General features: G+C 42.8%; 1 protein-coding gene across 3 annotated transcripts in view; it reads right to left on the bottom strand.

Annotated features, from left to right (window-relative positions):
* The window catches only part of SEMA5A (semaphorin 5A), a 546,230-nt gene that overhangs the window by 43,270 nt on the left and 485,987 nt on the right, over positions 1-16,973 (bottom strand). For all 3 annotated transcript variants that reach the window (XM_067529505.1, XM_067529521.1, XM_067529514.1), the window contains exons 16-17: positions 15,001-15,226; positions 3,199-3,417 (exon numbers count right to left, since the gene is read on the bottom strand). In XM_067529505.1, the coding sequence (XP_067385606.1) occupies positions 3,199-3,417; positions 15,001-15,226 (445 nt within the window). The remainder of the gene's footprint in view (positions 1-3,198; positions 3,418-15,000; positions 15,227-16,973) is intronic.

The following is a 16,973-nucleotide window of genomic DNA, read 5'->3' as shown; positions in this document are numbered from 1 at the left end:
GGCAACCAGGGCACACTGCTGACTCATATCCAGCTTCTTATCCACTGTAACTCCCAGATCCTTTTCTGCAGAACTGCTGCCAAGCCCGTCGGTCCCCAGTCTGTAGCTGTGCATGGAATTCTTCCGTCCTAAGTGCAGGACTCTGCACTTGTCCTTGTTGAATCTCATCAGATTTCTTTTGGCCCAATCCTCCAATTTCTCTAGGTCACTCTGTATCCTACCCCTACCTTCCAGGGTATCTACTACTCCCCCTAGCTTAGTGTCATCTGCAAACTTGCTGAGGGTGCAATCTACTCCATCCTCCATATCATTAATGAAGATGTTGAACAAAACCAGCCACAGGACCGACCCCTGGGGCACTCTGCTTGTTATCGGCTGCCAGCTAGACATGGAGCCATTGATCACGACCTGTTGAGTCCGATGATCTAGCCAGCTCTCTATCCATTTTATAGTCCATTCATCCAACCCATACGTCTTTAAAACACACATTCTCTCTCTTTCTAAATGTACAATCAGGCCCAACTTCTGGGTGAGCCATGTCTTACCACACTCCCACATCCATCTAAAAGAAAAGAGCAACTATATATACCTGTTTCAATTTTTTCCCCTTCAGATTTATCTGAGGTCTGATTTGGGCCCTTAAATTTCATTTTAATTATGGACAAACACCAGTTCCTGTGAATCAGAGGTGACTGAGAATCTGAAGGATTTTTCTCAGTCCCATCAGAATGACATCATTCACTATCTGCTCCCAAATTACCACACACTTAAGGGTTTCATTCAAGTTGTGCAAATTTATTCAAATTTAATTTGTGGCCAAGGAGGAAATAAATCACTGAGAAAATATATTAGACATATCAAAACATCAGATTCCTGCTTTAGCAGGCCCACTACCCTCTTTCTTCTGTTAGTTTTTGACAATCATTTTCAAAAGCAGAAACAAAGTGGATGCAATGGGGATTGTTTGTAAGCAAATGTTAATTTCAAGTTCTATTAGTTGTTCTGTATAACTTCATACCTTTTTGTTTTCTGCTTTGCTTAGCTTTGTGTGCTTGCTCAGTCTTAGATATTAGCATCTCTATTATGCTAATAATGTATTATTCTTATGGAAAACTTGCATTTTCTGCTGACTATACCAATTTCTACTGAAAATAATTGCAACGTTAATAAGTTTTTTTAAAAAAGGTCCCATTCTGGAAACCTTAGAAAATATTTCACTTTAAATCCAACTCAAAATTCTGTTTTATGAACCAATAGTGAGGGGGGAACAACAAAGCTCGTCCAATTTTACAGGAATATTTTTCTACTGTTATTAATGTATGGTAATGAAACTATGAATCTGGAATATTTCTGAAGTCCCTATTTTGCTCTTGCTCACTTAAATGTAAAACTATATAAATAAACCTGGAACAAGTCTCTATCCCCACTAGGAGCAGGTCTGCAGTTAGTATGAATTCCCATAGCTCTACTGACTTCAGTTGAGCCATGATAATTTATACCATATGAGGGGCTACCCACTGTTATCCAACCTTTTCAGTTTGAGGGCCAAACCTTATTTCAAGATTAAGGGACCACAATCAGTATTCTGCCCTGTTCTGTCATCTTTGCACTGCTCAATCATCTAGTGCAAAGAGAGCAGAAACCAGCACCACCAGAAAACAGGACCCTTGATGGGGATTCCCTTGGAATGGGGGAGTCCTGAGTAAGAGCAGGTCAGAGTGGGTGTACACTTCTCTCCTGACAACCTGTGGTAAGGAGAAGTGAATGGGATGCTCCGCATTCCGGCTATTCCCATCCCAGCTGGTGTGTGGGACCCTAGGGAACTGTTGCCAGTTAGCACACAATAAACATGCCCCATAATGCTAAAATCTGCACTGAGCCTGGGCCACTGAATCTGTGAGCTGTAACATTTGTTGCCTCTCAGTTCTCCTGGGCTCCCCGTGTAAAGATTCAGATCTACCCTCCCTCCAATCTCCTTCAGCCCCAATTCTGCCCCCAACCTCAGGCTAGTGGTCGGAGAGCGCAAGACACTATTTACTGGATCAGCATTATTCACACACAGAATTACTTTAGGGTTAAAAAGGGAATGATGTAACAGCCATATCAGGTGGTGAATGGAGAAGGAAAGCATGCTAAGCAGACAGCACTCCCCCTCTTCTCCTCTATAGCTTCACCCCATATCTCCCTGATGTGGAGCCCCTCTGTTTGAGAAAGAGAGAGAGAGCGATGATCAGGACATCTTGCCAAATGTAGAAGATACAACAATGGCGCACATCTGTATCCACTGTCTGAAAAATACATATTTTGGTTTTCATCTCTTTTTAGTGAACCATAAAATAATCTTCAATGCCAGAGCCACTTATGATGATTCTTCTAAAAAATTCTCACAAGCATTGCATTATTTACAAAGCATCTGAGATACCATCTCTTCCTGATTTCTGTCCAGGACATCACAAGACCTCCCATGTTCATCCATTCAAAATCTGTCACAAATTCACTCAAAAGGTTCTTACTTTGACAAACCTAAGCTTTGAGTTTGTAAGACAATTGTGAAGCAGGCCAGTTTCATGTGAATTTCCTTTTCTTTCTTATGAACATTTCTCACAGCTTTAGGGCCAAAGTCTCAGCTAGAGCAAATAAAGTATAGCTGCACTACACTGAAATCAATAAAACTACATTGATTTGCACCAGCTGAGGATCTGGCCTCTAATCTATATTCATTATAAATCTAATTGGCTACTTGATTCTACATGCTCTGAAAACATACTACTGCTCAAACTACAGAAAGTCTCTCTTTCTGGCAGCAAAAGAACTTGGTCTGTTGAAAAAAAAGCTCAGAAATCACATTTCCATATGGTATTTTACATGTTAAAGCACTCATAACTGACAACACTGGTGCTGACCGAATGTCAAAGGGTCTTTTTGCAATATAAATAACGGTTTTAGTTGCTATGGGCAATTACCATGAACATATGTCTTTTGTACTCTTTATATAGCATTGGTTTCAAATCATTGCTGAAGTTTACGGAGCAAAAGTTATTTTGTTAAGTTCACTTTGAATGGGCTAACTTGTTTGTCTGGAAAGGAGCTGAGGAGGAAACGGTTTGAACTAGTTTATACATTTTTCTAGTGTAAAGTATGGATTTGAAAGTGAACTAAATTATTTTCACCCCCTTCTTGATATCTCTTGACCCTTACCTGGACAAGGCAAGATGTTGCATTCCTGGTACTCCAGAGATGGGCCCAGACATGGAAGCCCCCCATATTTGGGCTCAGGATTGTTGCAGACACGTTTGCGGTTGCGAATACCTCTGCTGCAGTCTCGGCTGCACTGAGACCATGGAGTCCATGGTGACCAGGCACCATTAACTGTATGAGCGGAGTATCGTCCAGAACGCAAGAAATCCCCTGACAGTCCTAAAGAAATTAGATTGAAAGCAGAACATGGGATTAAAGGCTATCACCATGAAAACAAACATTTTGTCTTCAAATTTAATCTTAATCTTTTAATAAACATTTTTGGTGCTGTTCCAGATTATTTTTTTCATTTGGCTACACAACCACATAATTCAATTTCACTACCTGAAACATCTTACTTGACAGAAGTCCCATAAATGCTCCTACAGCAACACAGTTTAAAACCAGATCATCAGTGGCAGTAAGTCTGTGTAGAAGTCACTGGAGCTGTGCCAAATTACACTAACTGAGGATCTGGCACGTGGTGTTTGCAGCTGCCATTAAATCACAATAGAAATGAACCTATAGTGATAACCCTGCTCAAATTTTAGAAGAGTCAAATAATAATTTCATTAATTTCCAAGAAAAAGTCAATTTGTGAGTAAAAGTATTTTTCCCATTTAAAATTACACTTTTCAGACTCCTCTTCACTCAGCTGAAGTGCTAAAATGCGCCCAGCTATCGGAAGTGAACCTTTCTCATATACAATGAGAATAGTATGTTTCTTGGTTAAATCAGCTATCTGGAAAATGAAAACATGTTTCAAACCTTTTCTAAACTTTTTTCATTGTCCATTATTTTTTAAAGTGAATTTAGTGCTGAGAAAAGGCACCAGATTAAACACTGCTGGACTTTGAAGTCCATGATTTATCCACAGAAAAGGTACAATGTAGAAATTGGGTGTGGAAGCTTGTTAACAGTAACACTGCCAATATGTCTCAATCTCCACTTCTAAAGGTCAGAAGATAGTTCATTCTCCATGCCATGTTAGGGCTAGATGCTGCCTGGGAAGGAACTCCCTCAGAAGTACTCAGCATAGCACGTAACCTCTGATCCTATGAGCTGCAGCAGAATTGTTCAGCAACTGTGTACATCTACAATATATGGCAGTGATATCAGCCTCTGACTACATTAGGGGAATTCTTCTGAAGTTTCCCAGCATTGCCAACATGGTTCACCTCCATTAATATTAGCATCATTGGGAGCCCTATTGTAGATGGATCATTGCCACCATTTTAAGCACTGCTCTGAGCAGGCTAGATGACATGATGCTTTAAACAGCCGTAGGAGATAGGTGCTTGTCTATACTACGTCTCCCAATTTTGTTAACATAAATGGAAGTAAATCATGTCATCAACACTGGAAAAAAATTTTAAAATGTTCCTAGAGTAGAATGGGCCCATGGCTCACACCCAGGTTGCAAGCTCATTCTCTTTGGGAGAGTTAAATAGTGTTAAAGTAATAACAAGTATGTCAAATCAACTAACAAAAATATATTATAAAAGTCACGAGTGATGTTGAGGAGATTTTGCCTTCTAGCAATCTTAAACTCAAACCATGCTAATTACAAGTTCCCTACACAAATGGAATGCAACAAACACTACATTCACTGTGTCCAGCAGGTTTCATTCCAATCCGGGGCACAGGATTTTGGTTCAACTTGGCTGTAGTATGAAATCCCATCCACAGTGAATCGTTAACTGAGTCATTTGTTTTTTACCAGTGGAACCACAAACAGTTCAATACATACACAATGACCATACTGAATTATGTTAAAAACACCTGCAGTTTTGCCTTGTGTCTCCACAAATTGCTCTGCTATACCAGTTCTGCTGCAATTAATTCCTGGACATGATTAGCTGAAACAGTATTAAAAACACTCATTTCCTGTCTCCACCACAACTTAAAACATTAGTAACATTGTTACACCTGCACTTGTGATGCACCCTACTAAGTACACTTTCAATATTCCTAGTATAGATGAGGCCTTAGAGACTTTTATTCAGTACATAATAACAGTAGGCAATATTGAAATAAATGATACGACAGACAAATAGGTTTTGTTTTGTCTTCATTTTGTGGTGAGAAGCTGTTCAGCTCAGCTAGCTCAGCTGGTTAGAGAGTAGAAAGCTGTGAGTAAAATCCTCCCACACGGCAATAGCTGAGAACTATTTTTTTCTCCCTCTAAACCAGCTCCTATTGTGGAAAGATATTATCAGCAGATTTAATGACACTTCATGCAGATTTGAATCCAGAATGGTAGAGAGCATCGGGAAACAGTGTGGGAGTTAAGAATGTGGGTTCAACTCCTAGCTCCATCAGTGACTTTCTTTATGAGGTAGCCCAGTTGTTGCCCAGCTGAGAAATGCCAGGTTAATGCACATGATGAGTGAGGCTTAAGAACAGAATACCACTATTTCCCTCCACCCCCACTTCAACCCCTGAATTCCAAATGGTAGCACTTCAACTAAAGGACTAGCAGGGGCATAAATCATAGCAGTTATTCTTATTTAGATTACATTGGTAGGTATTTCTCTAGATAAAATGTTGCAGCACTGTATCATTTTACAATAGCATTAGAATGAATTGGAGATCCCTCTGAGAGAAGGAAATTTTCAGCTTTAAGGAAAACGAGTGACCTTATTTCACATTTTTCATTAACATATCAGATTACTTGGAGTAATGCCAGAAAAATTCTTTAAACAAAACCTCAGAGGTACCTTAGTGCCAAAACATAATAATGTACAAAAGACCATTTTAGTGGGAAGCTCTCGCTATAGCTAACATTTCCATGTGTCTCATTCTTTCCAGGGCACTAAAAGAATATATTATAGTTAGCACTCTTCCTACAGCTTTACAACAGCTTATATAGGGGCAGGATTCACAAAGGTTTAGCTGGCCAACTCTCATTGATTCCAATGGGAGTTAGGTGCCTCAATATCTTTGTAATAGGGATGGAAAGTATCAAACGGTTAACCGGTAAGTATTAGTCTTACTGTTTACAAATTGCATTAACTGTTCGCTGCATGGGGGGGGTTGGCTGTGCACTTGGGAGGTGAGGGGAGAATGGTGTTGCAGGGAGGGAGGGATGATGAGGGAGCTGGGACATGCGCTCGTGCCTGTGCAGGGATGAGTCCTGGCAGTTCAGGGGTTTGGCACCAATGGCGGCGCCAGCGTGAACAGCAGCGAGCTGAGTAGCAGCTGAGGTGCACCCAGGTGAAGTGTCTGGGTGGGTAGGGTGGGCACAAGGGGGTGTCTCCAGTCCTAGGACAGGGCCAGGAGCACAGCAGGGGGTGGATGTGCAGGGCACGGCGGATGGGGGGGTAGGGCGTGGAGGTGCCTCATTGCCCACTCCTGCAGGCTGGGGGAGGTGGGCTCCAGGGACTGCAGTGCCCTGGCTCTGGAAGGCTTGCTCCAGAGCAATCGGTGGGCTCTTGGGGTGATGGGGGGCAGATGTGCTCGGGGGGTGGGCAGGGCACGGAGGTGCCTTATTGGCCTGTCTTGCGGGCTGGGGGAAGTGGGCTTCAGGGGCAATTGGAGGAAAAAGGGCCCCCATACAGTGGCAGGGCCGAGACATGTTGGGCTGCCCTCATCCATCTCCTGGGCACCCTCTGCAACCTCCCAGAGATGTAAAATATCATAGTAGTTAACCATTTAAATGATATATAAATTTTAATAGTTTAAACGGTTGTTTTGCTAAACAGTATTTTATATCCCTACTTTGTAAATCTCTCCCGTAGCATTCACAGTTTTGTTGAGTTTTCTTTTTAGACAAAGGCTACAGATCACAACAACTGACCATTTTAATTTGAATTCAGGATATGCAGTACAATATAGAAATATAATAAAATGAAATGAACTGGAGTGTAATTATTGGCCACTGTACTACATCTAAAAAAGATTTGGGAATTGTGGTGGATAATCAGCTGAACATAAGTTCCCAGTGTGATGCTGTGGCCAAAAGAGCTAATATGATCCTGGGATGCATAAAGAGGGTATCTGTATTAGAAGTAGGGAGGTTATTTTGCCTCTGTATTTGGCATGGCTATGACTGCTATTGGAATACTGTGTCAAGTTCTGGTGCCTACAGTCCCAGGAAAATGCTGATAAATGGGAAAGGGACAGAAACGAGCTATGAGAATGATTAAAGGATTAGTAAGCATGTGTCCTAATGATAGACTCAAAGAGCTCTGAGGTTCTATTGTACTTCATTCTCCATTCAATCATGTTGTTTTTTAATCTATTATCAAGAAAATCCTTCAAAGTGCAACAGTTTGTGTCTTTTTTCTATAACTAATTTCTGCTTGGATTTAAGTACTTAAAATTCATTAAATTGGCCTACCTATATTCCCCTCAGCAAGCTGAAAATTCTACTCCCCAGAACCATGTTGATCAGTTAGGTGTGAACTTCAAAGCCTAACTAGGCTCATTTATACAATAATATGTAAGGCAAATATTAAAGCAATTTTAAGGTCACATATTTAAAGACTAATCAGGTAATGTACTGTGGCAGGGTGGCCTTCGTGCTCCCGTGGGCCGAGCACTTCTTCAGTGCGGTGGGCACAAAATGGCCACCCGGGGCTCCCACCAGTCTTAAGATGGCGGCCGTCTTGCTTCTGCCCCATCTTCCTTCAGGCCTTCGCAGGCCAAGCAGTGCCCTCAGGACCTTAGATTCTAAGGCGGGGGAGAGGGAAAAAACCTCTTCTCCAGGATAGGGAGAGGCTATCTGGTTGGCCCAGGGGCAGTCAGGGTAGGGGGTGTCCGAGCCCGCCCTCTTCTTTGGACACCAGCCCAGAGACCCTGGCTGACAGCAGTGGCTGGCTGCTGCTATAAGGCACTATGTAAATCTTCTCTCTGGGCTGCTTCCCTACCCTGGTTTTAGTCAGAGCTAAGTAGCCACTCCAACAGGCAAACCCCTATTTTCCTTTGGCTCCTGCCACTCACAGTTCTCCTTCTCCCATTCTCCAAACTCCAAGAGCATCCTGCCTGCCTGCCTGGCAGGAAGTTTTTATCTGCTCACAGGCAGCCCTTAATTGGTCTCAGCTGATCCTGGCATCAGCTGACCCTAACTGGTCTCAGTTGACCCTGGCCTCAGCTGGCCCTAATCAGCCTGAAGGAAAGCTTGGGCAGCTGCTAGGGGAACAGGGCCTTGGTCATTCTTAGGCTAACATAGCGGCCTTCTACTACCTTCCGGTAGCCCCTCTCACAGTACAATGAGAGAAAGTTAACATTTCTACGAAAACCTTATTTTTTAAAAATTCTCTCTCTTTTTTCTGTTTAAAAATATAACCCAAAAAGTTCCACAAATTTTGGGGGTGGAATGTATTTATTATATTAAAGCTTAACAATCACAGCTTTAAAAAGTTATTTTCTTCTTATCATGAAGTGACACAGCTTAGACTTGATGAGACAGCCAATGAGATAACATTTCATCTTGTATTCCTCCTGCCAGTAGGACATTCTCACATTCAGACTTTAGCTAAAAATAAAAAAGGTGTTGATATCCTCTGGCATTCTTCCATAGCTAATACTATTATTTAATCAGTCTCCCCTCATGAGAGACAAGGTCTAAATTAGTATTAAGGCTATATTACATCTTGCCTTTAGAAAGAATGATTTTTTTAGGCTAGGGTAAAAGCAAGCAGTAGCAGGCTACGAGGCATTTTTGTTCCTGTATCATTAGAAATATTAACGGGGGGAGAGGGGAGGGTGTATAAAATTAAATGTTTCCCAGAAACTCTCTTACTGAAATGACTGACTTTTTGTTTCTGGTTATTTCCCCCAATCTTATGCAATGATTAGAAGTAGCGAGCAAGCTTCTACATAACAGTTGTATCAAAGAAACATCATACAGATAATCACAAGACAGCAATATTAACAATTCTCCATTCATTAATACACACAAATTAAAGGAACACACAAAGGTGATGTCATTTCCAGTCATTGACAAAGTGATTGACTGTATTGCCAGAAATTGCATGAAATAGCTGTACAACTATCTACTGATTTGTCTTAGTTTCCTTATAGTGCCTATCACTGTGGAAAATTAAAGAACCCAAAGATGGGGAATAGAGTTGTTTTTGTCTCAAACCCACCAGTACAGAGAAGCTTGAAGGATGTGTGTGGGATTTTTGTTTGGCAGGTTAAGAGCATTGATTCTGGGGGAAGTTTTATGGAAAAGATGTGTTTTATCCTGGTGTCTGAGTATTAAGCTTGGGCTCAGTTGATCTCTTTTGGCAAGATGTTCCTTGATTGCAGTCATGCTGACAAAAATGTTCTGTTCCTTTGTCTGATAGCCAAAACATATGTCTAGTCAGCCACAATGTCCCAGCAGGTGCAGTTTTCTTTCAGAGGGGTGGTGAGAAGAAAGTCTCTGATGTACCATGTCTTGATCCATTAAGTACATTTTGAGTTATGGCCAGGATGTTGAATTCTCCTCTGAAGTGAATGGAGAACTAGACAAGCTAATAAAAGCAGGTGAAATGTGTTTGTAGCATTTTCATTAATGACCTGGAGGATGGTGTGGATTGGACACTATGCAAGTTTGCAGATGACACTAAGATGGGGAGTAGAGGTAGATACCCTGGAGGGCAGGGATAGGATACAGAGTGATCTAGACAAATTGGTGGATTGGGCCAAAAGAAATCTGATGAGGTTCAGCAAGGAAAAGTGCAGAGTCCTGCACTTAGGACGGAAGAATCCCATGCACAGCTACAGACTGGGGACCGACAGGCTAGGCAGCAGTACTGCAGAAAAGGACCTGGGGGGGTAACAGTGGATCAGAAGCTGGATATGAGTCAGCTGTGTGCCCTGGTTGCCAAGAAGGCTAATAACATATTGGGCTGCATTAGTAGGAGTATTGCCAGCAGATCGCGGGAAGTGATATTCCCCTCTATTCGGCATTGGTGAGGCTGCATTTGGAGTAGTGTCCAATTTTGGCCCCCCCCCCACTACAAAAAGGATGTGGACAAGTTGGAGGGAGTCCAGCGGAGGGCAACAAAATTATTAGGAGGCTGGAGCACAACATTTATGAGGAGAGGCTGAGGGAACTAGGCTTGTTTAGTCTGCAGAAGAGAAGAATGAGGAGGGATTTGATAGGAGCCTTTAGCAACCTGAAAGGGGGTTCCCAGGGAGGATGGAGCAAGGCTGTTCTCAGTGGTGGAAGATGACAGAACTAGGAGCAATGGTCTCCAGTTGCAGTGGGGGAGGTCTAGTTTGGATATTCAGAAAAACGTTTTCACCAAGAGGGTGGTGAAGCACTGGAATGGGTTACCTAGGGAGGTGGTGGAATCTCCATTTTTAGAGGTTTTTAAGGCCCGGCTTGACAAAGCCGGTTGGGATGATTTAGTCAGGGTGGGTCCTGCTTTGAGCAGGGGATTGGACTAGATGACCTCCTGAGGTCCCTTCCAATCCTAATCTTCTATAATTTTGAGATTGTTGCTAATGAGATATGCACGGCATACTGTACCAGAATCTATCTTTTTGTAGTGGTTATGTCCAACTCCAGGTAGAGTGAGTTTCCATAGTTCAATCTCGAGGTGATGAAAAGCATGGATCACAGTGGCGAGGTTTCCATCAATATCTCCTGGTTAGGCAAAGGTGAAATACAGTGTTTCTTGCCATTAGTGCAGATGCTGTGAGGGGACTAGCAAAATCCTTTTGGTGGACTAGCTCCTCACCACCATGACTGTGGTTTGATGCCCTTCATATGTCCCAGCACACTGGCAAATTTCTCAGAATGCTCCTCCTCATCTTAACTAATACTTCCATCTTTCCTGGACTGTGCTTGAGACAAACACTTTTAATTCATCTGCTGATTTCGTCTAAGTGTTGGGCAATACTGGGGATGACTGAAACTGCATCAATTTAAAAGGAGATGTACAGCTGAGTGCCCTCCTCATATCAGTAGCCCCTTAGTCTGTGGTATATAACAGTCTGCCAGGATGGTTTTATGCAGAAGAAGAACCAAGAGTATTGAGCTTTGTAGGACAATGCAGGATAGGATTTGGGTGAAAAGGACCAGGTTATGCTCTCTCAATTATGTCTGGTCTGAATAAACATATCCAACCTAGTACTATTCGATTTAATCCCATGGGATCTCACATGTGGCATCAGCAATGGCTGATCAACAGTGTTGAAGGCTGCAGAGCTATCTAGCAGTTTCAGTACAAAGACAGCTTTATTTGTCTAGGGCCCAGAAAAGGTGATGGCTGCATCAGCACCAGCAGAGCCATTTTTTTCTGCTGTATGCTGGTCTGAAACCTAACTCTCACAAAAACTGCATGATGACAGAGGACAGATGCTGCAAGGCTTGGTTGCCATCATCTGCTTGAAAACATTGCTAAGAAGAAACAGGCTGGAGAGCAGGTGGTAATTGATGATGGCATTAAGATTAGGTTTATTCAGCATCAACTGGACTTCTATAGCCTTTCTTCTTTATGTAATCTGACATCTTGTCTTCTTCCAAGAAGACATAAATTATCTTAGTTATAAAGGGAGCCAGGTGTTCTTAGCTAACCTTCACCAGACAGGAAGAGCACAAGACTCTTTTACAGATGGCATGTTCTGTTAGAGAGATTTCAAGGATCTACCATTGATCTAGCTATTTGAGCAAAGGATTGGGAACCAGGAACTTCAGTTCCAAGTACTCATCTCATCTCAGCCTTTTTTGGCCTTGCATGAGTCATTAAACTTTGATGCCTAAACTGTTCAAAAAAGAGACAAGGCAGGTGATTTAATATCTTTTATGGGACCAGATGCTGTTAGTGAAAGGGAGAAGCTTTCAAGTTACACAGAGCTCTTTCTCAGGTCTTGAGAAGATGCCAGTGTCCAAGCTAAATAAAAGGTGTCACAACAGATTGTTAGGTATAAAGAGTTCATGCATGCTGTACAAGATAACTTCAAATGAAGTGTGCAATTAAGGATTAGCAGACAGTAGGGTGTGTTACAAATTGTTGTAAAGAGCTCTGAGAACCTCAAAAGTTTGTCCCTTCTACTAACAGAAGTTGATCCAATAAAAGATATTATCTCATCTACTCTGTCTGTAACTCAGTTACAACAACACTGCAATAAACTATTCAATGCAGATAATGCTTTTTTACCTATTGTAGTTATTAATGCTTATTTACTTTACAAAGGTGTTGTGATGATCAAATTAAAGTACTTTGAAGATGTAAAGGGCTATGGAAATGGAAAGTACTCAAACAAGTATTAATAAATAATAATGCAATTAAGAATCTCATAACTAATAATTTAAAGTTAGGGTGGACTTCACCTGAATATCAGAGAACAATAAATATATTTTGGTTTATTGTTTATTCATAACTAAGTGGCTACTGGCAAGCAGAAAAATAATTGAGTATGAATTAATTCTGTATGTAAAACGCGTCCATAGCTAAAAATAAATTTGGAGGAGGTCATTTTCCCTTTGTAATAGGAAACAGAACATTAAACCCTAGTGATAGTTCAATACTATAAAACATTTATAATAGAAGTCATTCACTTCATAAATGATCTATTTAGTTAATTGTCATAAGCATGTAACCAGCTATTGCTTTTTAATTATTCAGTAAAAAGTGCCATTTATCAGCAGTGTTATAGTCTAGCCAAATATTTGTAAAATAAAATCAGAATTTGTCAGAATCTCTCCCAACAAAAGGATAGCAGAAGGAAAGAGATGACAGAGTAATCTCAAAAATTATTCTATGTCATAGCTATTCCTCTGAGGAGTATATTATTAGAAAGAACACCTGACACTCACCAAAAAAATCCTACTGCCAGAGGTAAAAAATAATGGGTTTTCCTGAGATAGTAGGCCCAGTCCTGAAGAAATAGAAGTTAATTTACCTGTTGTGACCAATGACCTTCTTTTCATTAACATTTCTGAAACGAGTTAGACAAATTTATGAGTGAGACTGTATGATGGGATTGTTTGTTTGTTTGTAAGGGGCAGAGCTCAACAGCCCGGGAGCTCACTTCTGGTTTATGTCCTACGTTCCTAAAAACTCATGCTTCGGGGTTTCAGCTGGCCACCTGCAGGCATCAGGAAGGGATCCCACCCCAAAATGTATTCTAGGTTCCTTTTTCTTTTTTTAACTCTCCTTCCTCTGAGTCATTAGAGATCGCCATGGTGGAGATGGGCCGGAGCTCTGAGGTGGCTCTAAGCACTCTCTCTCTCTCTCTCTCTCTCTCTCTCAGCTGTTTGGCGGGCTGGTTCTTGCTCACATGCTCAGGTTCTATTTTATTATCTTGTGTGGGGTTGAGAAGGAATTTTCTTCCCAGGTCAGACTAACAGTGACCGTGGGTTTTTTCCCCCCCCTTTCTCTGCAGCATGTGGGTGGGAGTTATTTGTCACAATTATTTGAGCATATCACACTTAATCATTCCCCTGCCTTTGCAGGGGCCTCGGGCACTGGTGCCTCTTGGTCCCTCCTATTCTCCGCCTGTGGCACATCATAGTCTAGTCTCCAGTGGGCTGTAATACTTTGGTTTAATTTCAGTTGTTGGTTTTAGTGCGTGGATGCTGGGTGGTGGTGGCCTGTGATATATAGAGGAGGTCAGACTACATGATCCAGTGGTCCCTTTTGGCCTTAAATGCCATGACACTGTGATGGGGTGTATAGCCCCCTCACTGGCCAGGAAGGGGTTAAGGAAGGAGGCCCTGCCCCTTAACCTTTGCCTAACAATGCCCGGACAGGAGGCAGGGTTTAAGCACCAGCCAAAAACTCAGTCTGGGCCTGACAAGCCAGGGAGGAGGATGTACCCTGCGAGCTCCTGGGGAGGAGCAGAGCAGAGCATCCCTCGGGCCAGTGACCAGGAGACACTCAGTACCTGGCAGCAGGGACAAAGGCAACATTCTCCAGAGTTCGGCGGGCGCCAGATGAGATGCGGACTGGAGTAGGAAGTGATCCAAGGAAGCTGATGAGTTTCTGGACACCCTACAGAACCAGGTGAGCAGGGAAGTCAGCCTCCCAGGGCTCTAAGTGGGAACCCAGTGGAGTAGGGCAGGCCCGGGTTCCCCTCCTCCCTCTTGAGCAGTGACCACTAGTGGGACTGCTGCCACAGAGGCTATATACATTAGGCTGAAATGCCTTGAATTATTGCCATTGGGCGGGACTGACACCAATGGAGTGGCAATTTCTAGGTGGGATTGCCACCATAGAGACTATAGCCATTAGGTGGAGCTGCCGCCAACCGAGTTGTAGCCAGTAGGGCTTGGTCTTGGTGTTTCGGTGGCAGTCGACGGGAGTTACGCAAAGTATGAAAAGAACTTGCATAACTCCCATGGACTTCTGTGCTTCTCTTCTGCACGCTGTCTTCACTGCACTGCGCCGATGGGAACTGCGTTCCTGTCAACGCAGCACTACGCCACTTGAGGAGGTGGTTTTAGTACGTCGACTTCTGGATCTACTGAGTGGGTCTTCACTGACCGCTCACTCGATCCAGATAAGTCGATCTGATGGTAGTGACTTTGCCATAACACAAGCCAGAGGACTACCCTAAATTAATTTCTATTTGAACTAAAACATATCTATTAAACAAATCCTATGCAATCTTGATTGAAACATTAGTAGTGATAGAGAATTTGCCACAACACTTGGTAAATTGCTCCAATTCCTAATTAATCTCACTGTTAAAATATATATACCTTATTTCCACACTGAATTTGTCTAGCTTCAACTGTCATCCATTTGACTGTGTTATGCCACTGTCTGCTAGACTGTCTGCTAGGTGCTATTATTCACTTGCACGATCTCTGCTTACCATCTGTTGAGCATCCGCTGGTACCATCACTGGAACAGTAACGCATTTCAATCCTTTGTCTTCCCACCTCTAGCAAATTTGGGTCAGGCAAGCGTGCCTTGCAAGTGTATCGGAATCGTTGTTCATAGTGGCCACCATTGTCTGAGATATTGACCGGAGTCCAAGGAGTCCAGGGGGTGGTCTTTTTCAGCTCTGGACAGGGATTGGTATTACAGGGTTGATACTCCTAGAAGAAAATGATCAATTGTTTATATTTACAGGATGGCATGGAGTAAGCAACCTGAGAAGAGAATTTAGATCCCATGTCCTTCTCTTCCAATCTTCATCCCAGCCAGTGGATTTTGAACTTTAATACCCCAAAGGTGTTTTTCTACTTGGAGGATCTAGCCCACATATAGAATGGACTAAATTCACAAAGGAATTTAGGAGTGGTGACCCTGAATGTTGTCATGCCTAACTTTTAGATGCTTAGAAAAACCACCAGATTCACAAAGCCTGAATATGGCACCTAGGCTCCATATACGATGAGCGGAAAGAAATAGGGATAGGTGCCTTAGAATGGGATCTACAAAAGCCAGCACATTAGGCAGCTCTTCAACTAAGCTTGCCAAGTCAATCAGTGTATCCTAACCACGCCCCTTTCTTCAAGACAGTTGGTTAAGTCTGGACCGGAGGAAGACATCTTTCTCTGCTTGGAAATTCTCTTTTTGTGTTAGGTTCCTATGCAATTTTAGCAAGAAGCTGAGGAGGGAGGGGCGGATGGAGAACTGGTAGAGAGGGGAGGAGCTCCACAATAACTTTTAGCCCAGTGGTTAGGGCATTCACCTAAGATGTGGAAGACCCCCTAGTTCAAGTACCACCTCTACTGAGGGAGAGAAGGCATTTGAACTGGGAACTACCACCTCTTGGGTGAGTCCCCTAACCACTGGTAATGGGATATTTTAACATGGGGTTCCATCCAGTCTGGCCTACACCTAAAACTTAGGTGAAACCTAGCTCTGTCACACTCCTGAGAGATATAGTTAGGCTGACCTAAGCCTCAGTGTAGACATCTCCAGGTTGACGGAAGAATTCTTCCATTAACGTAGCTATCACCTCTTGAGAGGATGCATTTACTACAGCGAGAGAAAAACATCTTCTGCCACTGTAGCAAGTATCTAAACTACAGCGGTGTAGCTGCAGTGTCACAACTGTGCTGCTGTAGCACTTGTTGTATACACATACCTTTGGTCTCTCCCGTTAAAGCTGATAATAAATGAAATAACTGGAGCAGGAGGACTGGATCCTGAGTCTCCCAAGTGAGTGCTCTAACCACCAGTCTACAGAGTCATACTCTCTCTCTCTCTCTCTCTCTCTGTGATTCTTTCATTATTTATTCACCGTGGTACACCTTCAAAAGGAGAGACTGAGGCAGCTCCACTTCACAATATCTTATAGCCCAAGAAGTTAGGGCACTCACCTTAGTGGTGGCAGAGACAGTTCAAATCCTTTCTCCCTCTCAGGTGGAGGGGGAACTAGAACTGGGGGTCTCCAACATCCCAGGAGAGATCCCTAACCACTGGGCTAAAGTTTAGGAGTGAAGTCCTCCTCCTCCTCCCCCCACTGTTTTGTGTAAGATCGCCTGTCTGGGGCCAATCAGGTAGGTGAGGTCTGAGCACTCTTACCACATTTGGCACTTCAGGCTAGTTAGGCGGAAGAAAGTCTATCTTGTCCCAGTTCACATATTGCTCTGGAGCTTAGGCATCCAGAAGCCAGGTATGGGGCTAAAGCGCTCATGTGCAGAGGCAGAAACCTAGGCACCTATGTTTTACCAGAAAAATGCTGACACTGAGCAAGTTTAGGTGACTGCAGGGGCAACTGAGCAGGGGCTTTGTGAATCCTAGTGGGGCCTGATTCCAGGCACTAGGTGGCTAAAGTGGCACTGGTGTCTAAGTCCTTTTGTGAATCTAGCCCTATATTATTAGTTGCTCTAA

This window comes from Emydura macquarii, unplaced genomic scaffold (genome assembly GCF_026122565.2).
Source record: "Emydura macquarii macquarii isolate MOO-44397 ecotype Brisbane River unplaced genomic scaffold, CSIRO-AGI_Emac_v2 contig_320, whole genome shotgun sequence".
Taxonomy (NCBI): domain Eukaryota; kingdom Metazoa; phylum Chordata; order Testudines; family Chelidae; genus Emydura; species Emydura macquarii.
This window is presented reverse-complemented; position numbering and strand designations above follow the sequence as displayed.